The following is a 27,981-nucleotide window of genomic DNA, read 5'->3' as shown; positions in this document are numbered from 1 at the left end:
GTTATAATTCGTGCTCTCCCCCCCCCTATTACTCTCTTTCTCTTTATATGGGCACTTCATTATACGCAGAGGTGTAAAAATGTTTATAGAATGTATAAAAGTTTATGTATATATAATGGTAAACATAAATTCCCCGCAGATTACTTGAAGTAAACGGTTTATTGTTAATATAAAAATTTTATAAAGGCGTTGAAACCTATATAACTATGCAATATTTGTTTATTAATTTAAGGACTTTTTAAATGATCGATAATTGTAACATTACTCTGAAAAATGTGTTTGTTTTTTATTTTTAAATTTTCATTTTTATTTTAAATTATGTTAACATCACTGGGTCTGCCATATTGGTAGTAGCAATCAACATGTTTTTGTATGTTTATTACCTGTTAATAAAGTGACTTTAATTTTAGTGTAGTTTTTGATATTTATACTTTTTCAATTATATTATTTGATACCCATAACATGTTAGGTTACTTTCTAAATGTGTTTTTGTGATAACTGATCTTTGAAATACCATATATTTCCTTTAGCAGGTACTTATGAAAATCTTTTTTACGTCAACACATACTTGATGTCTTATTAAATTGAATAGGACTTTTTCCCGTCTGAAATATAAATACAGGTTATGTTTTAAATTAACTTCTCGGTTAATAGTGTTTCTTCTTTTAAATTTTCTTTTCAGGAATCCCACATCATGATTACCATTACTCCAAATACAAACCCAATTAATAATATCAATCAGACGAATAGATACCAACCTAATGGAAATGCTGCTCAAAGATTTCAGAATCCTGCTAGGCAAAATTTCTTTCAACCTTTTAGAGCTTATAGACAGGGTGGAAATGGACCATTGGTTTTTGATCCTGAATTTGATGGCAAAAGGCTTAGAAAGTCTGCTATGCGAAAAACTGTTGATTACAATGCTGCAATTATTAAAATGTTGGAGGTAACAAATCATGAGATTTTTTAATTTGAACAAAAATTAGATTAGTACTGTGTTTATAACATTTGGGCAGATTTTTTCTCAAACTGCATCATTGTAATTATTACTATGCAAACAACTATGGTAAATGATTCCATTAAGTATTAGGACCTAATCTTTAGAGAGTGTGTTCAAAGTGTCCACATTAGTGTCAATATGTATCATTAGCGTGTTCGTGTTTAGTTAGTTATGAATTTTTGATCGAAATCTTTGTCTTTGATAGGGATAGAAATAAATCTATGGTTATATTACGCAATATGTTCTTTTCAATAACCTGAAACTATCATTTTAGTCCCTCCTATAAGCATTCAATTCATTAAGATTAGAAATATTACTCCAGAATATAGTCTCCTGGCATCCACTTAACCATTAATTGATACTTGTTCTGGATTGTCCAGTAAGTCCTTTAAGGGTTATTTACCTTGTGTATATAAAGAAATTACTGATCCTCTATCCTTTTCAATGGAAGTTGGCATTAAATCATGTTTTCCATTATAACAACATAAGAAATTTTATACAATTGCTGATGGTTTTGTTGACTTGGTGCATTATGGAAAATTATTTTTTGTTTAAAAATCATTAACAAAGATTTAATATTTAACATTGTAGAAGCTTAAATTACCTTGGTAGAATCAATTTCTTTGAGTAAAGGCGTGATTTCTTGTCAGGTTATGCAGGTATGGAATTTAGAAAATAAGTTTGTATCAGTTACTTTTTTGTGTTGTGAGTGAAGAGGCAGTTAAATATTACATTTTAAAGTAGATTAACTTATATGCTGTTAACTTGTAAGTTACATCATTATGTGATCTATAGGCTTTTTTTTATTTCTTTTTTTATTACTATATCCTATTTTGTAAATCACTACTTTTTTTTAGAAAGTAATGTATCAGAAGTTAGAAGTCACTCTCGTTGAGATTAAATTTACATTCATATTACTAACTATAGGATGTCTACCAGACATGGAAAAAAAGGGATGGGGACAAGACTTTGCTGTCATAAATCAAAATCAATATTTGTCGTAATAAAACAATGATACATGCACAAATATGTCAACAACATGTCAAACATATTATTGTGTGATTGAGATCCCCTCTTTCTTAGTAAAATAATTTTTTTTTTTTTTACATTTTCAATCAAAAATGTAAACTGAAATATTAAACTATAGTTCTTTATAATAAAATGAACTAATAGATGTTACTTTTGGTTTTGACCTGTCAAACTTTCTTTCTGTTGCTGTAGGTTATATTCTATCCTATAATTTTTATTATCACTACTTTAAATGTGTCACAGCTGTTGACTTAAGTTTACTACACCCACTGAAAAGGGATGAATTATCTCATGAGATCCTTTTCCTTGGAGGTGAGGACTAAATATGCATAAATACAACTCAGTTTACAACCTACTACAATAGAAATGTTTGGCACGTTTAATACCCTCACTAGTGAATGCTGATCAGAAATGGTTAGAATCTACTTACACTGGAAATTTATTCAAAGTTGACATACCATGTTTAACCATACCTAATATCAGCTTTCACTGTAACATACACACATCTCTCTTCTACCTATTTCTATGTTCTAGATAAGTTTAGTTTAAGTTAATGAATTTCGTTTAAAAAAATTTGGTGGTCTCTCTCTATGACCGATGAAAATAATTAAAAGGTTGTTATGACAATAAACTCAAAGCTTCCTCATTGATCCAAATAATACCTGAAAAGCATGCAACATTAAATATAATTTCTAATGTTGTTTGTTAAATATAATTGGTTCAGGTTATAGCTACCATAATTATTCTATCCTATACATTTTAAAAAGTAGTATTATGCTATTTACTTATAATGTCTTCTGAACAAAGTATTCAAGAAAACAACTTTTTATTGCTTTTTAGCTGAAAACTTATGATTCCCTGTAGCTTTTAGTTTTAATGTTCTTTAACATTTTTTATTTTTATTTTTAAGGCTCGTGTCTGGCAGCGGGATTATAGGGATAGAAGGTGTCTGCAGCCAGATGCAATGTTCATTCCAGATTTAATGCCACCCTCCATTTATGAGGATAACCCCATAAATGCTGTAACAACTCGATTTGTTAAAACAGCAACCAATAAAATGCGCTGCCCTATATTTTGTATGGCTTGGACTCCAGAAGGACGTAGATTAGTTACAGGTGCTTCATCTGGTGAATTCACTCTTTGGAATGGCTTAACATTTAATTTTGAAACAATTTTACAGGTGAATTGATTTCTTACAAATGATTTTTCTTTTGCTTGGTTGTCATTTTATTTATATTTAACATTGATAATTTATGTTCTACAGGCTCATGACACACCTGTACGAACGATGGTTTGGTCTCATAACGAAATGTGGATGGTGACTGCAGATCATGCCGGCTACGTTAAATATTGGCAGTCTAACATGAACAATGTGAAAATGTTTATGGCCCACCAGGACGCTATACGAGGGATCAGGTACTCACGAATTATTTCAACTTATCACGAAGCACTCACATGGTGTAATTTAATTAGTTATTTTGAATTATTTATGCTAGGGCTGATGGGTTTCTTCAGTATTTGATTCTTGATTGTGATTTGCCTAATCTTACGAAATCATGCTAAAGGAGCAATTAACACTACAGTTGACAGCATTTTATAAGGTTTTTAGTTTAAATTGTATCAAGAATAAAGAACCCCACTTCCTTCCTTTTATCTTGTAGGCTATGGTGATAGATATTTTTTTAACATGTATGTTAATAAAATGACGAGTCCCTTCCTAAAATATATGATCCTTCATATGCAGCATATCAAATTTATTTTTCTTTTTGAAATATTATCAGATACATATAAATTTATATATGTATTATAAAAAATATGACTGTGATATTTTCTGTGATATTTTTCGATAATTGCAATTGTGCTTTATAAGAGCAATAAAGAATTTGCTTTCAAAGTGCGAACTGAGCATCCAGTGTTATTTTGGCATTGCTTTAGTTCTGTTTTATTATCATTATAAAACAGTCAAAATTCTATTCTGATATGTCATTTATAGCTAGCTTAATTTAAATGCCAGGTAATGGCTGGATGCAGACTTACTTATTTCTACCCTGGAAATTTGGTTAAATAAAGAGTATTGAAAAGACTTATTTATTTTGCTTCTTACCTGGGATTGCTTCTTTTCATAAACATGTTTGATTATTTTATTGATCATTGTATTTTTAATAAATGTCTTGTTTATCTTTACAACAAATGTGGGACCACAGTCGACTCCGTATAATTGGGACATTTTTTTTTTCTTCGAAACGGAATCAAAAACTTAACATAGTTAAAGTTCATGGCATAATCGGGCTATATCATTAATTGATCGATTTGGGCAATCTAGACCAACCTGCTCACCATAATTTTTGTAATCATGAGTTTCAAGAAATACCTAAGACATTTACATAATATTAGGAGTTTGTTTTCTAGAAAACTTCATTGATTTAAGGAATTAGTAAGAAATAGTTTATAGGAACTTGTCTTTATTCAGTGAAGTGTCCTAATTAAGAGTCGACTGTATTTACCATATTTCTTTTTTTTTTTTTTTTTTTTTTTTTTACAAATATTTCACAATTCTTTGAGACGGTTCAAAATATTATGACCTACAAAATTTTATTCATTCATTTAATAAAATTTCATTATTCATTTGATTACAATTTTGTCTTGCTGTGGGCCGGACCCACATGATCTGTTTTTTAGGTGATGTTTACTTAAAAAGCTCTATATCCTGTTATGAAGGTTTATCTGATAATTATTTTTTTTATATATATAACCATCTTATAATTAATGCCTCAACTTTCTCTGATTATATTTATTAAGAAATATTAGGATGTCTTTATTTCATATTTAATGTTCATTTAAATTACAGAACATATGTTTATACATTTTGTCTATTAATCATTTCAAGCACCAACCAACCACACTTATTAATACCCTTGACAATCTTATAAGTTCATTTTACAAACTTAGTCAGTTCATCACATGAGGTAGATTTTGTCTGCCTTCACAGTTTGCTTGTTAGTTAGAAGGGACAGAGCTAGGCCCCAACTCAACAGTTTCTACTAATCCTCTATATTCACTTTTAATTTTTTAATATGCATATTATTATAATATTTTAAATATTCGTTTTATTGCAATCGGTTTACTATTGAAAACAAAACTCTTTCCTTTGATATAATCTTGAGAATCATTGTTAATACTTTTTGTTAAATTATTTTTTCTTTTCCAAGATAGGGACTCTGAAATCCCAAGTTGGAGAGGAAGTCCTCTGGTCCATTAGAAACTGACAGTTTTCAGCTTGAGGGAAATACGAGTATATAACATCACTAATGGGTTTTCCATTCATTGTCCTTATTTTTTATGCTTAGTATCTTATAGGATGTCCTCTGTTTGAAAGTGCTATTTTTTTGCTCATATTTAATGTGCCACTTCCGTTATTAAAAATAAATTATTATGTACTTTATTATTAAATTTTAATGTTTACTCATCTTGATTGAAATGAAAAAGTAATGTACTATAAAATTACTTCTCATTCTAAGGAAAATTATAAATATAGAAATGGGAATAATGTTTGTTGTAAAGAGATTTTAAGTTTATTTAAGGCGCTGGTGTGGTTCCTGCCCCTACTTTCAAACCCAACTGAAATAGACTGCCATTTCACATTCCTGGATTTGTTTTATTGTGTAATGTTTTATATATTCAGCTGTATACTCTTATAGATTGAGTATTGGTAGGTTTGTTCTAAGTTAAACTTATTACTGTAAGATTGACCATTTGAGCTGTGAAAATTTCAAATTAATGTTAAATTAATTGAAGCAATTATGAAAAAAAAGGTATTATACTGGATTTTGGCTGTTGGCATTAATCTTAACTCTGGTCCTATTTTTTTTCTATTATGATTTATTATTTTTATTAAAATAGTTTCTTTATAGACTATGTATTTATAAAACTTTGAATTTTAAACATTTGACAGGTTATATATAACTGGTGTTCTTTATTCATTGTTTTTTGGTAAAATGGATTCCTATTTCACATTGTAGTGCAAAGCTGCACTCAAATATTTTGAAATTGATTCTCTACTTAAGAATTTTTATGGATTTTTAATTTAAAAATTCATGATTTTCTCAGCAGAAGCAATAGTAATACTGTATGCTTTTTTTCTTAGGAGTTCATTGAATATCAGGCACTAGATTGTTAAAAACCTTTGCTCATTTGTTATTTTTGGATACAGTGTAAATGAAATAAGACATATCTTGAACTAATTGCAATCTACTTTTTCTCTTGCTGATATTTGAAATTCTCAATAATTTCAGTCCTGTCTGTTGAGAGTTCTAGGCTTTGAAGTAACCTTATATTTTGTATCCGGTAGCTGTTAAATTCGTGTCTAAGGGAGATTTTCTTCTGTAGAAGTTTTTCCAGTGGTTTATTACACCAATTCGAAAACCAATGTTTGATTTTTTTTCTTTCCTGAAACTGATGTTTTTATTTGTTAAATTTACTGAAACAGATCTTTCAAATTATGACTCATTTTTTTTCTGTTGTAAGTTGTTGTTTATTCTGTCTTTTTCTTATTACTATTTTCTGGTTATTTTATTTTCATCTGAAAATGTTTTTTGGGGTTTCTCATTATTATTACAATTAAAAATAACAAAACATGCGTTTGTAATTTAAATTGTTTAAATTTAATTACTCGTAAATTTTGTATTTTCTATTCCATGTTATGTATGATATAATCTTTTATTGTATTGTACAATATTTAAAGAAAATCCTTAGAATTTTGACAAAGAATTCTAAAATTAATAGACCAACATACATTAACATTTCAGTTTATTTGTGATATATACTACATATAACTGAGCCAAAAATTGATTATAGAACTAATATTTTAGTCTTATATACCAAAATTGTAATCTATATATTGGGTTATAAAATAAGTTCGTAGCGTTTTTCAATACTTCAATTTAATCTTCTCTGTGCTTATAAAATCATGTTTACTTGGTCAATAATGTTTACATATTCTTAAAAGGATTAGTTAAGGCTTGCTTTTATGCGTCAGTTTAAACCATGATTCCTTATCTTTAAGTGATATTCTGATTATATTAGTCTGTAAGTGGTTTGCTCGGTTCAGAACCGGAAATTTTGACTTAGAAGATGCAAAGCACTCGGATCATCTTTTAACTGTTTATGGTGACCTGATTCAAGCATTGGTCACAAACAACCCTCACTCGACGACACGGGTTATCGCAGAACTGTGCCCAGTCGGTACAATTAAATTCAGCGGTTGAGCAAAAGTGTTGACTAATTGACTAATCGCAAAGGCATATTTTTCCATCACGATAAAGCCTATCCTCACGTGTTTTTGCAGATCCCCAGAAATTATTTGAGTTTGGCTGGGATATGATCCCCCACCCATCCTATTCACCAGACCTTACCCCAACAGATTTTCACTTATTTCGGGTCCCTCAAAACTCTCTTAATGGTCAACACTTTAATTCACTTGAGGACTGCAAAATGTACATAAAATTCATTGCGTGAAAATCTGAGAAGTTCTGGGAGGACGGAATTAAAAAATTACCTGAAAGATGGCAACATGTAATAGATCAAAATGGGTCATGTATAATTGATCACAAATATTTACAAGAATCTGAAGTTTTTATTGAAATCACTAGTAAAAAGCCATGAGCCTATTTTACAACCAATAATAAAATTCGGCTGTACTTGTCTGTAACCACTCACTCACTGACATATTGATCACTATTTCTAAAACAACAATGCTTCTGAAGCTGAAATTATTAGTGGTGGTTCTCCATAGGCTGCATATGTGTAGTATGGCTGGATTTCAAAAAGTATGGACTCTTCTGCTTTAAAACATATTATTTTTTATTAAAATCGTCCTTAGGATGGGACTCTTCACCATTTTGAATTATAAAATGCTAGAAATTTTGATAAGGAGTGGGGTAACTCAGTATGCAATACACCAGACTCCTAATTTTTGATTTGAGTACGGCTGTTGGTTTTCTTATATGAGCTGTGGATCGACTTGGGTCAAGAAACACCTGTGGGCATCTCCAACCTCTTTAAAGTTGATATTCTCCTCAGAGGTGAATGTAACCTTCAGTGCATGAATGCTGCTAACTAAATCATCTCTTACTATAGCCATCGGTTAGGAAACAGTACTTCCTTACAGGTGTTGAACGCTATAGTCTTGATTGGTTATAGTGGTACAGGTTTAAGTTTAGAAACGTGGACATAGGAAACATTCTATTGATCAACTTCAGTGATATTGTGAGTACCAAGTCATTACAGCACCATGAAATGTAAACTATTGAAAAATATCTACTGCCCAAATGTTTTGAGTTGTAGTTATATAAAAAATAAGGAATCAAATGATGCGGTAAAATATTAAATCTTTTTTTTATATGGTACTATAAAATTTTCACTTACATCTGCTAGGGTGAATATCAATATATACTTATCCAGAAGATTCCTTATAACCATCAAAGAAATTTGAAATATATTTATGTTTGTATATTTAAGTATTTAGAATATACTAACAAATGAAAAAAAACAACAAAAAAACAGCGAGTCAATCTGCAGAATGGTACATGATTACATGATTTTCTTTACAAGTCGCGTTTTATTCCTTTAAAAAAAAATTAATTTTATAAGTTGTTTGAATAATTTTTTTGCCTCTTGTTTTTAAATTCATTTTTGTAAATTGTTTCATTTCGCATCTCTTTGCCTCAATTATTTTGTATGATTCGATGTTCTTTAGTTTTTTTTTTTAATTAAATAATTGTAAACAAATATTTACTGGAAGATCGCTGATTGACCGTGTGTAATTATATATGGAAGATGGTCCGTGTGCAGTCAAATAAAAACTATTTGGGGCTTAATATAAATAGTTTAATCACTATTTGAGTTTTTATTTAACCGCACCCGGATCATCTTCCATTTTTTAAATAGTATTTAAGTTTTAAAAAAATCCATTCAAAACTAATCATCATCAGAGTAAAAAAATAGGTATTTAAACATTAATCTGTTGTATTGTTATTCTTATTAATTTCTTATTTTTCCATAAAAACATAAATCAGTTTTGGTAATTTTATCTGTGCTATGATTAGGCTACTGTAATTATTATGAGTGGTATAAATTGTTAATTGTTCCAAGCTTGGAATGATAAATTACAACTCTGTTTTAATCAGTTTCTATTTACAATACATTTTGGAATTTATAAAGTGTCGATTCTCTCACTATGGGGTTTGCTTTAAATTGAGAAGCTATCTTATTGTCAGTAAAATCAAAACTAAGTTTACGAAAATTTCTGTTTGACAAATTTTTTATGTATGATAACAACAAACATGCCAACAAAGATCTTCTAAGGTTTTGAGTGCTAGAATTATTTTGGAATATATTGTATGATTTAATCGACCTTTAAATGAATAATTGATATAAATTATTTCTATCTCCAGTTCCATTGATGTATTTGTAATATTCTATTCCTTGTTCCAATTATTTTCTTACATCGCTCACTAAGAACAGAAGTTGATTCATTATTTCTAAATGAAATTTCTTTAATTTATTTTTTTTTATAATTAGTTTCTACTGTTATGAATAAGGAAACTGTTGTATTATAAATAGAGTTCAAAAAAACAAAAACTTTAAGTGGTGCAAATAGCTGTAGCAGTCTGGTTTTGTAAATTATTTATATTATCCAGTTGTGTGTACACAAACATCATGTAGCATGTGTGTACATATATTTAATATATTCATGAAGCTAAATAAATTTGTCTCAAAATGCACTATTTTCTTATTGTTTATTGAAAATTTATGAAGACTAAGCACAGAAACGAATGACTGAGCAATAATCTATCCTTATTATGGTAAGTGCCATTGACCTTTCAATGTATCTTTGTGTAAACATATTTATGTATTTTTTTTTTTATTAATTTCACAGTATTTCTTAATACTTTATTTTTAGATGGTAATAAGTCCTTCATTTCTGTTTGTTTTGTTTTTTTAATTTTTTTTCTATTATATTTATCTATTATAAATATAATTTTTATTTTATTATTTCTAAAAACTCACATTATTCTTATTCCATTTCCAATTGTATATTTGGTACCAGTATGGCAACCTTGTCGCTTTGGATTATAACTAATCACCTCAGAGTTAAATTTGATGATTCAGTCTCTACGTCTGCTAATTATTTTATTTACTGAATCTATCATGATGATGACTTTGCCTAAATAATTTGTAATAGTGATAATATTTGTCACAACATTGTTGATTTCTTAGACCATTAATCAATTTAACTTATAATACCTGTTATTATGCTGTGTTGCAGATGGAATTTCTAATTCATTTTTACACCATCCTGTTAGGGTGTATCATTATTGACTATTATAAAACATAACTACAATTTGAGGAACAGAAGGTAGGGGGTAGGGAGTAGGGGATGCGTTCAGCAAAAATACACATATAAACAAAACTTTTTTATTTATGCTGATGTTTTGACCTGAATTTCAGGCCTTCATGAGGGGACTTAAGTGGAGATTCCATTAAAAGTCAACTACAATTATTTACGTAACTAATAATAATAATTTAAATTATTAGTATATTACCCTAATTCTCTGTTGTTTTTATATGGAAAAGGTAGTTAAATTTGATTAGGTCTTGCTGTAATGAAGAAAAATCATTTTTTTATGTGTATTTATTTTATGAAAACAGTAAAAAAAATAAGTGGTATGTTCTTTCATACCACTTTCTCTTCCACTTTGGCTTCTAAGGGCAATACAGTGATTCCTTTCTGCTCCTTTTAGTAATATTGAGCTGATAAATAGTTTATTTTTTGTTAAAAAAAATTTTATTTATATTATTTGAAAATTCAATTATCCTTCAAACAATTATCTGAAATAAATGGAATTTGACCACACCCGAACCAAATTCCATTTATTGATACACATGGCAATCAGCAATCTTCCAATTATCTGAAATGTTTCAGGAGACTTATAGGTGTTGTATTATTCAAAACATTATTAAACCAAAAGTGTACGGGTTTCCATGGGAGAGTGTGTAACTTACTTTTGGAACATAGGTAAAAAATTTGAAACGCCATGTCTCTATTAATTGGGGTTCTATTGGAAAAAAAAATTTTCTCATTTTGTAGGGAATTTAATTGTTTTTTTTATTTGAGTCTTGAGTATTCCATTTTGTGTCAATGGCTAAATTTTTTTTTGGACTCAGGTTTCTAAAAATAATAAATTCATCAAGAACTACTCTTTTGAAGATTTTACCCAATTACACTCTCCTTACCTTGATTGGTGATAAGGAAAGCAAAATAGTGAATTCAACTTTGGCATCTGTGATAATTCACTTTAGCTTTTGCCTATTGTTGTGCATTTAATTGATCGGCTTTTTTTTCCCCAATAGCGTGATCTGATGGGACCAGTCCTTTATCTGTGACAATACTTAGTTCCCCATTATACTTGTGAACTATCATTATCCCCTTTGTTATAACCTTGGGAATCATTCAAGATTCCTCCATTTCACCTTCTGCGTTTAATGTCTATATCAGTAATATCTGTGCCATCATTAAACATAATTACTCTCACTTACAGCTTACTCATTTCCAAATTTTCCTCCCTTTTTTTTCTCTGTATGCTTCAAGTCATGTCCTTTACTAAAAATATTCTTGGATAAATTAAAATTATTATTTTTTTTTTTTAAATATTTATTTATTGCTATTTACAACTTAGTAAATCTTAAATTGCTATTTAGTAAATCTGATCTAAGTTAAATCGGACTGTTACAGGCGTATAGAGAAACTACCCATTGGTAGCACTCTAATGACATTTTACATTAGCGGGTCTCGTGGCCATCTTCTTTTCAGGCGCCTCGGAGGATTGTCAGGAATGGAAGAGGATGCAAGATTAGAAACTAGGGGGTTTGAGTGGTTAGAGAGTTTATAATGGAAGGAGCGATACCTGGTTTGAGCTAGATCGGTTACATAGGGAACATTAAGGTCTTTATGTATGATTTTATTTGTGACAAAGTAAGGAGCATTGAGGATTTTATGAAGGATTTTGTATTGTAAGGATTAAATACGAGAAGAATTCGAAGATTTAGTGGAGCCCCAAAGCTCAACTCCATATGTTCAGATTGGCCTTATTACAGTCATGTAGATCAGTCTTTTGTAATGTGTTGGAAGTTTAGACTATTTGACAAGCAAGTGCTGTAATAGTCGCAATCGACGTGCAGTTTCCTGTCTTTTCAGTCTTGTGTGAGGATTCTGGGTTAATCGTTTGTCCAAATGTAGTCCAAGGTAGCGGATCTGTTTCGACAGGGGTAAGAGTAACATCATTAAATGAAACTGTAGGACAGTCAGTAGGTTTACGACACCATTCTTTGAGGGCTGTGATATGGGATTGGAGATTTTGGGATACGATTAATGGGTTATTATTAACAGCGAGCACACATGTGTCATCGGCATACGTGGTGAGGATAGTGATAGGATTGGTTGGAATGTCAGCTGTATAGACAGTGTAGAGGATGGGACCAAGGATACTACCTTGAGGAAAAATTAAAATTAAATGCTGAAAAGTTGGAAGTCATTGTTATTAGTTTCAGTAGTCTTCTTAACCCTTTAACTAAAATCTCTAATTTCTCCTTGGACTCATCATGAAACTACTTCTCTCTTGAAAATCTAGTTTTGATGGTATCACTATGAATCAACCTGTCTTAGTCTCATTCACAAAATTGCCCCCTTTGGATTGCTATAGATAGATGTACAAAGGTCTCGGATGCAGAGGATGTTATCCCAACCCCAAATCAAAATTTGTACCTAAATCAATGCCATTCTGCAATATTCATGGAATCCTACTTATGCTTTCAAATCTTATTACTTCTAACCTATGTTGCTCTCTTTCTCCTACCATTTTGAAATTCCATCTCTTCCTTCCCTGGTTCAGTATTTTATTAGGTTCACTGTCAAGGAAGAAAGATATAAAAAAATATATTTATTTGTTTAATATTTTTTATATACTACTATGGTTTCTATTGCATCTTATTATTTTCTTAATAATTGTATTTCTTGCTATAATTTTTATTACTAAATTTTGATTTAGTGAAAACCCTAAAGAGGGTCATTAGTGCCAAGAAATCATGATTAAATTTCGTTATGATAGTTGGCTTTCTATAGGAATTGAAACAGTGTTTCACCTGTCTCTTCATTACTTTACAACATTTCAAGGTTTTGAATAGTTGTAAATTCTCTTGAATTAGTTCTTATTTGGAGTCCTCTTACAATATATTTAACTTTTTGAGCTGTATTATTAGAAACTTATGTGGACTCTCCAAGAACTCTTAGAAGGTACTTATAGATGAAAGAAATTATTATATTGGCAAGTGTTAAAATAAAATTTACTTAAAAGGCTATACTTATGCATCATACAAGATTCATAAAAATTTTTTAGGAAAGCAGAGGTTCTTTAGAGTATTTAAAATAATAATCAAAATTTCTTTTGGATTAAATCAAGTGAAATAAAATGAATTAATCTTCAATTTATTTTTTCAACAATATTAAGCACGGTTAAAAGAAAAAAAGCATGATTGTTGAAATTTTCCAAAGTTGGACAGGAATTATTAACTTATGATTATTTAATTTTGGAATTTTTTCATCAAATTTGTAAAATTAGTAAATTCATTGTTTTTTTATTTTAAAATATTGTTATATGTTATTGGATGTTCATTTTTATAAGCATAATAATTCTTTGGGGAGTAATTTTTTTAAATTTAGTTCTGATTTATTTCTTTTTTTATTTTTCTGTAATTCATGTTATTTTTCATTATTTTGTTTTAATAGTGAATATTTACATAATATTAAACAAACTAATTACCAGCTGTTAGCTTGTAAGTGAAACTGAACACTCATTTTACCATTGTGTAGCCATATCAGAGAATTTAGTGAAATTATTTTTAACAAATCAATTGTCAAAAATATATGCATTCCTTTTGTCATTCAATAATTAAATCCTGAAAAAGATTTAATTTATTATCATTAGTCTTTTAATTCTTTGAACTTACATGTGTTCTGGATGTCATTTGATGAGTGAGTCATGTGATCAGTGGACCTGTCCATTGAAATCCATCTGGGTCAGTTAATATTTAGTTTATGTTTACATCTTCAATGTTTTTTATTTTTATAGTTTAATGTACGTTCTGATGAACCACTTGTTTAAAGTTGAGAAAATACAAAATATGTTAACTGATTTGATGAATACTATCAACATTTGGGCAAAATCAAAAGTTTTTTTGATGATTAGACAAATGAATTTTATTAGATTTATAGTTTTGGTTTTAATAGTTTCTTTCTTAAAGCAAACTTCAGATGTTTGCAGTCTTCTAGATAATAAACTGTTTCCTTTACATTATATTTTTTTGTTTTATTGGAAGAATATACTTGCAAAAAAAAAAGATAAGTTAAATTATGTTTATGTTTATTATTAGGCAAATATTTTATTATCTATCTCATAGAACTTGGGAAGAGTCACTTGATATTTATAGAAAACTTAAGCTTTTATTTTAAATAGAAATAACAGACCTATCTAAAAAGAAAAAGATTTACGTTTTTATTGTTACAATTATAATGTTTATAATGATTAATACCTCTGTGTGTTTCTGTCATGGTATTTCAAGTGCTTTATACTTCCTACCATGCTTCCATTTGTTAGTTATGTCAACAGAAAATCATTACTTTAATATTTTTAACAATATATATAAATTAAAGGTTAAATAAATAAATATATGTTTAGACAGAATTTGTTAAAGGATAATTAAAACTGATCTTCCTTTGGACAGGAGTCCTAACTAGTTATCTAAAAACGTATTGCACTATTTATATTCTACGTCTTGCATCTAAGGCATTCTAAGCAAATGCTTTAAAAAGGGCAAGGCTTTGATTTTTAAATAGTTGCATTACTACTAATAATAACACAATTATGATAAATTAAATAAACTAAGGTCCTTAAACAAAATGGTTGGAGAGGGAAGTTATTCAGACATTTTTTACATTTTCTGTTGATATGCTGCTACTGCTAACATAATTCTTGAATCAAAATTACACAAACTTAAAATAGTGTGCAGACTTTGTTTTACATGTATTATAAAATTAAAATTTTTTCTTTGACCCTTATTTTATTAACCATAACTTCTGCCAACCACTGATGCACTGTCAATTCCTGGTGTCTTCACCAATTAGGTTTTGTATGTATTCTTCAATAGTGGAAGATTACTAGTTGACCTTATGTAATTGATTATAGGATGATAGTCCGGGTGGCAGTCAATAAAGGTGCAAAAATAGCAGAAAATCTTCATTAGTAACCAAAAGAACAACTACCATGTTACTTATAAATATTTTTTCTGCTATTATTATACTTTTCTAAGCCACCACCCGGACTGTATTCTTGAATGATTTATTTATATTCATCATCATTACCATTAATTCCTAAAGCATTAGCAGGTGGATGGAGGTAGGGTTGCCTTTCTTTGTCTTTATAACTCATTCTATAGATGTTCCGAGGGTTCAAATTTGGATTGAATGATGCCCACTATGGTATCTAAAATGATAGTCACATTATCATGTAAAAATGCATTTAGAAAACGCTATTCACATGTTTTCATGTGCATGGGATTTGTTTTTATTTAAGTACGTTACTCTCTTGTAAGATTAATATGTAAGAAATTTTATAAAACAATAATTATTATGACTAGGTAGTAAATTATGCCAGGGAAGCAGCACATGAGTATAGTACATTTTCCTTTATTATTTCAATAAGATATTACTTATACAAAATTAAAATTACAATATTACACGATCAATGAATGATTGATTGTATTTTTTCTGAAAAGAGATTTGTATTTAAAGAATCTTCTATCTTGTTATTTATTTATTTAAAGGTACCAATATGACTACAACATGATTGTCGAGTTACATGCCAAAATCAGTTTATAGTCATTATGTTTTAAATTATTAGACCGAATATATACCTTAACTTAATTTTTTTTTACTTGTTTAGTGAGAGAAATGTCTGTTTTTTTTAATTTTTTCAAGACATGTTGATTGGGGGGTAGATAAAGAGTCACTAATGACTAACCATAGAAATAAGAGTTTGTACATGAGAATTTTTTCAAAAGGATAAATTCTGAAATGTGGTTTGTTATCTTCTTTCAGTATAACGGAATAGCTATTTGAATAGATAAGTATTGCTTCAGTAGAAAGCCTAAATTACAGAACTTTGTTTTGATATGCCTTGATCAATTGAATCATTTGATTTTTGATAATATTTTTCTTACTTTCAATATAATGTTTTATTTTGTTTCAGTTTTAGTCCCAGCGACAGTAAGTTTGCTTCTTGTTCAGATGATGGAACTATAAAAATCTGGGATTTTTATAGATGTCAAGAAGAAAGAACACTGCGAGGTATGTTATTAATTTGCTGTTTTTGAATCACGTACTTATTTAATTATTTACTTGTTCTCTATCCAATGAAAGGTTGCCTTAATTGGTATTGAGGTCACACTCCTTCCTTGGATATGTTATATTTATAATAAAGATTATAAATTAGTTATATATTTTGAAACTACATGAAATAAAATTTTACAATTTTTAATATAGGTAATTAAGACTAACTTGATTAAATATAAACAATAATCAAATAAACAATAAAAAAAAAAGAAAAAAAAAAGTTAAATGTGGCTTAAGAGCTTAAGAAAAATATTATCTACTAGGTCTATTTCCACAATGGTATAACTTATTTTGTAGACATTTTTTGTTAGTGGCCATGCCTAATGCCTGACAACCTTGTACTGGTCCATTACTTATTTATTTTATAAGCTGACAGAATTTGAGCAGTTTGGACCCTCAAGGATAAAATTATACTAACTTTAATTCTATTCCATACTTCATGGACCCTAACTATTAAACCAGTCCGTAACTAAAAGTTGCATAAAGATCTCAAAAACTCTAATTGATGGTGTCCTGTTTTAGAGTGAAAATCATATTTACTGATTTCTGTTTCGGTTTTAAGGTCATGGAGCTGATGTAAAATGTGTTCATTGGCACCCGCAGAAAGCCCTTATTATATCGGGTAGCAAGGATAATCAACAGCCTGTAAAACTGTGGGATCCAAAAAGTGGTTCATCACTCGCTACCATGTACGTATATACTTTATTTTCCTTTTTATTCATTCCTTTCTGATTCTAATAGATTTATTTTCTTTCAGCCATGCACACAAGAGTACTGTCATGGATGTAAAATGGAATAACAACGGAAATTGGTTTGTCACCGCTAGTAGAGACCATTTATTAAAATTATTTGATATACGCAATGTAAATACTGAAGTACAAGTTTTTCGAGGGCACAAGAAGGAAGCTAGCAGTGTAGCTTGGCATCCAATTCATGAAGGACTGTTTTGCAGTGGTGGTTCAGATGGTGCTATACTCTTTTGGCATGTTGGGTTAGTTATAGTGATTTTTCACCACTCTTGTTATTTCTTTATATTATTTTTTTATTCTAAGTGTATTTTTACTTTCATGAATTCTTCAGTGTTGGACCAATTTGTTGCTTATTACTAATGAAAATGACTTAACTTGCATTGTTATTTGAAATAGGGTTAAATGATCTCTTGGAATCAATCATTAATCATAATGGTCTTGTTCCTTATTAAAAAAAAAAAAAAAAAAAAAAAAGTATATATTGAGAGAGAAATCTTATCTATTATCTTGTTATATTGAACCTCTAGATCACTTGATCAGTATTTGACTCTAAGCAATTTACTTTGAAGATATTTAGTTGTAATAAGAAAAAGTTTTCTACTTAAATAAAATATCTGATTTGTCTACTCGCCCAACTTTCCTTATCACCAGGTCTAATAGAGACATTCTTTGCTGTATCTTAGCTGATATTAGCCAGATATGTATAAATTTTTATAAAAAAAAAAAAGACATCACTGAATAACTGCCTGCATACAGATGAGGAGTTTAAATTATTGTGTGTTTTGTAGCTGAAACTGTATAAGATGCTCAGAAATAAAATAAATGTCTTTTGTTTGGGATTTGTTCTCGAAAAACACATTTTTAATAACTTTTCTTATCATTGACTGTTAAGTTGATCTGATATCTTTATTCGATATATCCGATTTTCTATTTCTAGTTACCTTAATTCAATATTATTGTAACTACAGTTAGTAATTAAAGAGTCAAATATTTGTTTGACTATGCTTTTTTTCTGGCCCAGTATTCAGTTTGAGAATTTTTGTAATTATTTATGATTTCTATATACTATATACAATGAATTTATGCTTGTATGAACTTTTTATTTACACTAACATTCAATACATATTTTATTATAAAATTGTCTATCAAATTCTTTGACCAGAATTCATTTAACTATTTGTAACTTTTTAAAATTGTGGATGTATGTATTTCTTCAGTTGTGAATTGGTGAGAGTCTAAAATAAATTTGACAATCACTTTAATTACTTTAAAATCATTTAGCATCGTTCTGACTACTTCTTGATATTATGAATAGTAATGGCTTTTCAAATATCGATATAAATTTATTAATTAAGAATTAATTTTTTTTAAAATTGGAATATTTACTATAATAGCCTTTTTTTTTTCTTTTTTTTTTCCAGCGCTGAAAAAGAAGTTGGTGCTATTGAACAAGCCCATGACAGTATTGTTTGGACATTAGCCTGGCATCCGATGGGCCATATTCTCTGTAGTGGAAGTAATGACCACACTAGCAAGTTTTGGACGAGAAACAGACCTGGTGATTCAATGAGGGACAAATACAATCTTAATACTATACCTGCATCCCTTTCAGGACTTGAGGAAACTGAAATTGGTAAATAAATTTCATCTTTTTTCGAGTTAATTTTCTTTTTCTTTTTTTTTTTTTTTTTTTCAAATTTTTCTCAAAAACATAATTTCCATCCTCGAACCATCTTTTACGATTCAAGATAAAAAAAAAAAAGTAAGGATATTATAATAATGAAGTGTATTTTGATGGTTTCAAAGATGTATTGTTTCAATGTTTAACCAATAGAAATTTTCTATGCTCATAGTATATTTATTTATATGAAAATAGTCTGTCTGATATGGGAAATAGATCTCTCAATATCTTCTTCAAAAAATCACATTCAACAGATTTATGATTTCCTTGATCTGGTAGTTTTATTACAATTTTTGATGATCTCCAAATACTAAATTTTGGATTTCAATCCTCCACATCAAATTTCTGTTCAAGGACATGTTGCACCCATATTTATCATTTGAGGATTGTAATTAATATTTTTGAAATTTAATTCTAGACGAAGTTCAATCAGTTATACCTGGCATGGGACCCGAAGACAAAGTTGAAGTTAATACCTCACCTCTTCCTGGTCTAACCCCTGGCTCAATTCCTGGTCTTGAAGATTTGGATTTATCGGCAGAAGACAAAGGAAAAACTCCCTCTAAAAAGGTATTATGAATGAATTTCACCGAATTTGTGAAAACGTGTTAGGGCCTGTTTCTTATGCTATTTACTTTTATTGTTTTGTTTTTAGGTGCCCTATTCTAAACCAATACCAAAGAACTTTCAAGCTCACTGGAATGATACAGGAAAACTTGAAGATATAGGTAACTACTTTAGCTTTTTAATTTAATTTCATAAGTAACTTTTTTGGTTCACTGAATTCATATATAGATTTTTACCATGATTTGGCAGAAAAAAAATTTTCTATTTACAAAAAATGGAATAATATCTGCAATTGGAGCACAGTACAGACCATATGTTGGGCTAAAATAGTGTAAGGTCATGAATCATGTGTACTTCTACTTCTCCTTTCCTTCAATCTTGGCTCTCTAGTGGAACTCATTTATTTCCTAAAGTAATTTTGTGAAATTTAGGAACTTGAAGTCTTCTATTAATTTTTACATTTACTTATCTATATATGGAATATATATTAAGGATAAATGTTGCAATCATACAAAATTTCCAATTCGAGTTTTAACGGTACTTGTTCTGAGGTCCCCTGAGTGAAAATAACCAAGCCTCGCAAAATGGTCTTTGTTTGAGAGTGTGTGTGCTTCGTGCGAACCGCTTAGCTGCAAAATAAAGTCATACAAAACTGAAATTACATATTTTAGGAGTCATATGCCTGAGTACAGCAGCTTTTTTGATAAAATTGACTGATTAGAAGTGCCAATTTATAGACAATATTTTTTTAATTTTCTCAAAAATAGCCATAAAGATTTTGATGGAACTTGGTAAATCAATGTACAATTAAATTTCAATGCAGAAGTCTGTTATAACAACGCTTAATTGGCCAGGTGCATGCAGTATTTTTCTGTTTTGGCCGTATGATTAATGTTTTCATATCACAATCAATATTAAAAAGTTAACTATTAATTTCTTTTTCTTAATTTATACTTTTTTAAGTATAAGCACATTAAGTATGCATAATGTACCTCTCCAAGTCCATTCTTGATGGTGCTCATTACAGATTCAGAAGTGTATGCATTTTTATGCTTTTATCATTTTTATGTTTGAGTTTTCTATGTATGTTTGTGATGTTGAGGTGAGTTGGGGTATTTCCACATTGGTTATAAAATTGTAGTATCCAAGTTATTTTAAAATTAATTATTAAAAAGATGTTTTTTATAAATGTTAAAAATATTATGTAAACTTAACATTGTATTTGCTTATTTTTTTTTTTAATAGTTTCCTACAATCTCCATTATACCAGAAAACATAATGCAATGGGTTGTGTATTTTTATTTTTTATATGCTAATATTTTAACTTATGTTGATGGTTTGCATCAGAGTTGTAAACAATTATGCAGATGAATATATGTATCAGAATTGTTATTATGATGTAAAAAACAGTAAGGTGATTTGTATACCATATTCATTACTATTGTACTTAAGTTTGAACTTGTTCCACAATCCAACTATTTCATGCAAAAAGTTTATCTTTTTGTAAATACAATTATATTGTAATTATAAAATGTCCTCTAATTTGAAAATGTGTGATGTGCTAAGGAATAATTATATAGGACTAGCGTATAATGAGCTATATTAAAGTTTTCAAGTTATGATTTAGATGATGACAGCAGAGATGGGCTGGACCCAATAGCTCTTATCAATCAGCTTATCGAACAACAGCCTGGTGTGAAACTTGTCAAAGATTTAGAACCTGAGGCCTTGTACATTTATGGAAAAGTTCTGACAGTTGAGCGTAAGAAGCAGCCATTTCTTATGCATGTGATTTTGGTGGTTGTGCATTATTATTCATGGGTTAATCATTATTTAAAAAGTGCTTTATTTTCTGAGCTACAATTTTCGTATTTTATTTTAATTTATTCATAACTCTCCTTGTTAGACTAATTCCTTTTGCTGTAACTGATTCCTTAGGCTTACTATAGTTGGCATGATATTATACTTCTCGGAATGCTATTGCTTGGTGTTTTGGTACTTTGTTCTGGGTATTTATAGCTTTAGCCATTTAGAAATATTTATTTATGTATTTTTATATACTTTAGCTGGCTCAGCCCTGGCAAAAGCAATATCTGAAGGAGGAGAAAAACTTATGAAATACCTCAATTCCGGAGCAGTGAAAGAACTTAGAGATGTTATTCCACATTATGATGACAATGCTGACACATTCATTGGTGATAGTGATCCTGATGACAATGATCAGGTTATAATTTTTTGTACAAAATTAACTTTACTATCTTTATAAATGTTTTATAAAACTTTGACAAAAGTTTAAGTTGTTAGTGTTAGTCAATTATTCAAATTTGTTTAAAAAAAATTTTGTGATATTCAAAATTCTTTTTTTATTTTTATTTATTTATTTATTGATATTTACAATTGTATAAAAAATACAACAAGTAAATTTGATCATAATGACATAATGATATGATACAGCATGTAGAGAAACTACCCAGTAGTAGAACTCTAAAAACAGTTTACAATATAAGGTCACGAGACCATCTTCTTTTAAGGCGCCTCGGAGGATTGCCAGAAATGGAAGAGGAAGCAAGGTTAGAAACTAGTGGGTTTGGGTGGTTAGGGAGTTTATTATGGAAGGAATAATATCGGGTTCGGGCTAGATCGGTTACATAAGGAACATTTAGGTCTTTATGGATGGTTTTATTAGTAACAAAATATGGAGCATTGAGGATTTTATGAAGGATTTTGGATTGTAAAGATTGGATACGAGAGGAATTCGAAGGTTTAGTGGAGCCCCAAAGCTCAACTCCATATGTCCAGATGGGCCTTATTATTGTTATGTAGATCAGTCTTTTGTAATGAGTTGGAAGTTTAGACCGTTTGTCTAGTAAGTGCTGTTATAGTCGGAATCTGTGTGCAGTTTCCTGTCTTTTCAGTCTTGTGTGAGGATTCCAGGTTAGTCGTTTGTCAAGATGTAGTCCAAGATAACGAATCTATTCTACAGGGGTAAGAATGTGGCTCTTAAATTATTAATTATTATTAAAGTATACTGTATTCAAAATTCAAAGGGAAGTGTTTAAAAGTCGTTGATAAGGACAGGAATAACAGCTTACTTTCTCTGACCAGTTTTAACTGAAAAATGAAGCTATTTTTTCTTGACAAAAACTTTGTAGAACTTTTTCATATGTGTTGAATATCTTACAACCTCAACTTTTGCTTTCAATGGTTCAATTGAGTCTTTCACTTGACAGACTTACAAACTCCTTAAAATCAGTTATTGTATTTTTAATATTGATTCTATAATAAATTAGCTTTGAATAAATTATTAAGAACAATAGATACATTTTAGTGAACTGTTATTGTTTTCTATTTCTGCCCTACTTTTGCAAAAAAAAAAAAAAAAAAAGGTTATTAATTTTGCAACAAGAAATATTGGGATGTAAAATAAGTTCATAGCGTTTTTTACTAGTGATTTCAATAAAAAATTCAGATTCTTGTAAATATTTTTAATCAATTATATACGACCCATTTTGATCTATTACATGTTGCCATCTTTCAGGTAATTTTTTAATTCCATCATCCCAGAACTTTTGCGCATTGAACACCTCAATGTGCGTTTTGCAGTCCTTGAGTGAATTAAAGTGTTTCCCGTTAAGAGAGTTTTGAAGGACCCGAAATAAGTGAAAATCTTTTGGGGCAAGGTCTGGTGAATAGGGTGGGTGGGGAATCATATCCCAGCCAAACTCCAATAATTTCTGCTGGGTCTGTAAAGGCACATGGGGACGGTCATTATCGTGATGGAAAACTAGCCATGATTAGCCAATGCTGGACGCTTTTACTCAACCGCTGAATTTAATTGTTCCAACTGGGCACAGTATACTGCAGAATTAATGGTCTGGTTGGGTGAGAGGAGCTCAAAATAAAGGACACCTTTCCTATCCCACCAAATGCAAAGCATAACCTTTTTTGGATACAATCCTGCTTTTGGAGTACTTAACGGCAGGTCACTTTGTTTTCCCCAGGACTTTTTCCTCACAATATTATTGTACAGGACCCACTTTTCATCCCTAGTTATCAACCTCTTTAAAAATGGATCATTAACATTACGTGTTTAGGAGGGAATCGCTAATTGATATGTGGTCCAATAAATTCTTTTCTGTCAAATTGTGAGGAATCTATATAACACTTTGAGAAACATATCCCGCAGTACTCAAATGATTTGAGACACTTGCATGAGATATTTTAAGTGTTTCTTCAATATCCCGTGTTGTAGAGTGAGGGTTGTCTGTGACCAATGTTTGAATTTGCTCATCAACAGTTAAAGGACAACCCGAGCGTTTTGCGTCTTCCAAGTCGAAATTTTTGGTTCTGAACCAAGCAAACCACTGACAGTGCTTTTCCCTAAGGCATCATCGCCATACACACTGCAAATTTTGTTAACCTTCTGTGCTGCAGATTTTCCTTATTGGAAATAAAAAATCATTAAATGACGAAAATGAATTATTTTCTCTTCCATTTTGATCTAGCAAAATATCACTTAAAGATAAGGAATCTTGGTTGACACTGATGCATAAAAGCACCTTGACTAATCCTTTTTTTAGAATATGTAAACATTATTGACTAAGTAAACATGATTTTATAAACACAGAGACAATTAAATGGAAATATTGAATAACGCTAGAAGAACTTATTTTACTTTTCAATATTAATAAAATTGGAGTTAGTCATTCTGTAAACTGATTAAATAATTAACTTAAATTGCTATGTTATGAGTTTGTTATTTTACAGTAAATTAAATTTTTAACTTAAATCTCAGAAAATATCTGTTACTAAAATGATATTATTTTCAGGAGATGGATATTATAGAGGATACTGAGCCATCATTACCTATCACTTCTAGTCCCAGTCCAATTCCCCCTATGCCAATGCCCCCTGGTAAGTTTTACTTTATTTTACTGAATGCAGGATTTGAATCATTAGTTAATATTATATTATTAGTTAAAAAATAATCTTTATGGATTTTACGATTTTAAAAGTAACGCTTTTATAACAATTAGTAAGGTGTTATATTAATTTTTCTCTATCCTAAATTTAGCCATTTCTAGTGATAATGATCAAATCAGTTAGTATATACAGACTATACCCTATAATGGTCTGTATATATTTTTTAATGTTCTTGTTATTAACTTAAACTATTTTTTTTTCAATAATAAAGGCTGCTATCACTTTCCCATTAAATGTACTGCCAACTCTCGATAACTCAAATTTTGAGAGAACTTAATTCAATGTCGTTTTTTTGGTCTAGAATTTGTTGATCTCAACTTAGTGCTGTTTGGTACAGTTGTCTCCTTTCTTGCATACCATTTTCACTACAGCACTTAACATAGCTTTAATAAACAATTTTTATTTTTATTCTTTTAGTAAGTGGTATTAATAAAATAATGAAGAGAAAATAAGCCTATTGGGAATAAGGAAAAGTAAAACTATCAAACTCTCTTGCTTGATTTGCTTAATGTGCTTATGGGATGGATATTGTATCCACTTATCCAGGAGTGTCACCACAGGGAATTAGATTTTCTACGGATTGAGTTTATTACAAGGGTCACAAAACATCTTCTGCTTAGGTAGCGGACAAAGAATAGTCTAGAATGATAAATCTTAGGAATATTTGTACCCAAACCTATTGTGTTTTTGAAGTTTACTTGACCTGAGATCTTTTTTTCTATGTTTGTGAGGTATACTCGGATTGATATTTATTAAATTTAAAAGACCTGTTCAACTTGAAGATTATTATTAAAAATATGAAGTCTATCAGAAAAAGGTTATTCCTATTCTTGAATTTTCTAGTCTAGCCTAGCTCAATCATAATTGCCTAAGTGCTAACCTCAGTCACACAAATTATTCTTATTTCAATGTGATTTAAGATTTCCTTTAAATTTCAATTATCAAAAGCCTATTTTTTACTTTTAGTGATGTTTGCTACTGCACCTCACCTCTCTGTTTTACCCCTTCCCCACCATTTCTGATCTATAGGGTTTCTCTCTCACTCACTCCCTACTACTAAGATATTAAATGCTCACTGTTTTTGTTTGATCATGAATGTTTTGTATGGCTTGATATCAGAATGTTTCTCATTAAATTATTTTGTTTTTATATGTAAACCTGTTTTTAGTGAATTCAGGCCCAGCTAGTTCGGCATCAGCTATGAACCTTCCACCCTTGATGGGTGTTGGTCTTGGATCGGGTCCCGGGCCAGTGCCAGCACCAGTATCTGGTCCAAGGATGTTCAACAGCTCACAGCACAACAGTTACCAACCCCCAGGAATGATGGGAGGACCCTACAACCAGCCCCCTCCTCCATCAATGCAACAACCATTCGAGATGTACCGAGCTCCTCCGCCTCCACCTCCACAACAACAACAACCTTCTTTCGATATGCATAGAGACAGACGGGCACCAAATTATTGGCAAGAAGGTGATTATGATGATAAAAGAAGTGAGGATTCGAGGGATGCTTGGGAGGAAGATGAGGATTATCAAGAAAATGGTTACAGAGAATATCAAGAACGTCCTTCTTACCCTCAGCGAGGTAATTATTCACGAAATAGAAGAGGATGGTACAGGGGATCGAGGCAGCAAAGAGGCCTTACCCACTAGATTTATACTGTGTAAGTATTATTACATTTTAATTCTCCAAAGGAATTTTATAACCATGTTTGAGGTGTATTATAACTATGTATAAATATTGGTGATACGTGACTCCTCTAGAAAATTTGTATGATGTTGTATATATTATATGTATCTATACGTCTGATGTTGATAATTTCCCTTTATGATTTTTTGTATGAGCACCATTCAAAAGTGTTCATTATTCTGTGTATTTATAAATGGGATTCCCTCTATAATTGAAAATATTATAATTTATGATTTTAATTTACAACTTTTGTTAGAATTATTTTCTGCTCCGTAAATTATATTTTCTTGCTACTTATTAATGGTTTGGTTTTATAAAACAGTTATTATCATAATTTTGGAAGTTTGTTTTATTTTAATTTTAAATTGATGTGTTGTATTTGAATTTAATATTCGGAATTTTCATATTTGTTTCTATTTTTCATCCTTTTACCTGTAATTAATTATTATTGTACATATGTTTGCATCTGATCAAATGGAATTGTTCAAATAGATTTTTTAATAACAATTATGGTATATATTTATTCGTAAATAATTAAAGGTTTTTGGATATAAATTTTTACATATGTGTACATATTTTGTGTTGGAGATATGTTAGGTAAAAAAAAGAAAACTGAAAATGTGTTATATTTTTTTATGGCTTAAAAGAGTTCCTCTACCAGATTTCTGAAACCCAAACCACCTTTAAAACAATTCATTCATATTTATGTGATAACATTATTTGTGAATAGATTTTAGTGGATGAAATGAGAAAGGGTGATTGTAGAGGGTCTGAATGTTGCCCAGTGGGTGGCAAGTTCAAGTGAAAAGTAATCCCGGTAGTTCACTGACCTGTTAAGGGAAACACTTATTTCATGACGTTCACTGGGAATGTATTTGACTTATTTTATGCTTAGAACAGATAACTTTTGCATAATTAATCCTTTTGTCTCTAGTTAAAGTATATTGTGAATTAAAACGTACGAGTTGATAAGGATAAAGATGTTTCAGGCATCAGAGTTTTTGTAATGAATCAAAGACTACATAATCTTCTAATCGCTGGAAAAGCTGTTTGAATGAATGCATTTTGCATTAAAAAATCTTGGGTTTACCTGATTAATCTTCGTTGTTTTCTTTTTCAATGAAAGGAAGTATTTTATTAAATTTAAATGTCTCTATTGTTGTAATGTTTATTGTGACTTGATACTTAATACTTTCTGAAGTTATGTGGTGGAAGGATAATCTGTACCACTACAACCCATGAGTGATCTATGTTCAGTGTTTGATTAGGTATTACTTTCTTGGTCTATTTTTACAACATGATGTCAACATACATGCTTCTCTGCCAAATTTAAATTAGCTTGATATTCACCGTTTTTGATGTGACTGAATCAAAATTTTATAATATTGCTAAAATAGAGGGAGGGAAGATTGGATACACTGACTTGAAATAAAAAAAATATAGGCAGTGTCATTATTTTCAACTTAACCTATCATTCTGAATTTTCAAAATGTCACAGATTTCTGTGACCTCAAAATTTACTGAGCAATCAGTTATATGCAAATTAGCTCAGGAGAAATTTCATCATCATTTAGTTTGATTCTAAATCAGTAACCTTTGCAAACTGATGTAAATGAAAATTTCATGTATTACTAACTGTCGGTATTTTTTAGCCTTTTTTTGGATGAGAGGAATTGGAGAAAAATAGTTTTTTTTTTTTAAGGAGATAAATTTATTCTCGTAGTTCTCTCATGACCTTTGTGCTCACTTAACTCTTTTGGCCCAGAAGAAGAACTAGAG

General features: G+C 29.9%; 1 protein-coding gene across 2 annotated transcripts; it reads left to right on the top strand.

Annotated features, from left to right (window-relative positions):
• The first annotated feature begins 392 nt into the window (after positions 1–392).
• On the top strand, positions 393–26,316 carry Wdr33 (WD repeat domain 33). Of its 2 annotated transcripts, XM_014437851.3 has the most exons (14): positions 393–533; positions 683–946; positions 2,940–3,209; positions 3,294–3,445; positions 16,390–16,487; positions 17,095–17,221; positions 17,290–17,523; positions 18,703–18,914; positions 19,381–19,532; positions 19,618–19,690; positions 21,157–21,291; positions 21,596–21,753; positions 24,359–24,443; positions 25,681–26,316. In XM_014437851.3, the coding sequence occupies exons 2-14, from the start codon at positions 695–697 to the stop codon at positions 26,163–26,165; spliced, it is 2,433 nt and encodes an 810-aa protein (XP_014293337.1). In that variant the 5' UTR covers positions 393–533; positions 683–694; the 3' UTR covers positions 26,166–26,316. The 2 variants fall into 2 exon arrangements, with proteins under 2 accessions (XP_014293337.1, XP_014293338.1); XM_014437852.3 differs by lacking the exon at positions 21,157–21,291.
• Positions 26,317–27,981: the final 1,665 nt, after the last annotated feature.

This window comes from Halyomorpha halys, unplaced genomic scaffold (genome assembly GCF_000696795.3).
Source record: "Halyomorpha halys isolate HHAL.00 unplaced genomic scaffold, Hhal_1.1 Scaffold5600.1, whole genome shotgun sequence".
In the NCBI taxonomy this organism is placed as follows: Eukaryota; Metazoa; Arthropoda; class Insecta; order Hemiptera; family Pentatomidae; genus Halyomorpha; species Halyomorpha halys.
Note: the sequence above shows the minus strand (reverse complement) of the source record. Positions and strands in the feature narration are given on the sequence as shown.

Coding starts and splice junctions, on each gene's coding strand:
- Wdr33 (XM_014437851.3), top strand. CDS start 695: ATGATTACCATTACTCCAAATACAAACCCAATTAATAATATCAATCAG. Junction 16,488..17,094: donor AGAAGAAAGAACACTGCGAG/GTATGTTATTAA, acceptor TTCGGTTTTAAG/GTCATGGAGCTGATGTAAAA. Junction 17,524..18,702: donor ATACTCTTTTGGCATGTTGG/GTTAGTTATAGT, acceptor TTTTTTTTCCAG/CGCTGAAAAAGAAGTTGGTG.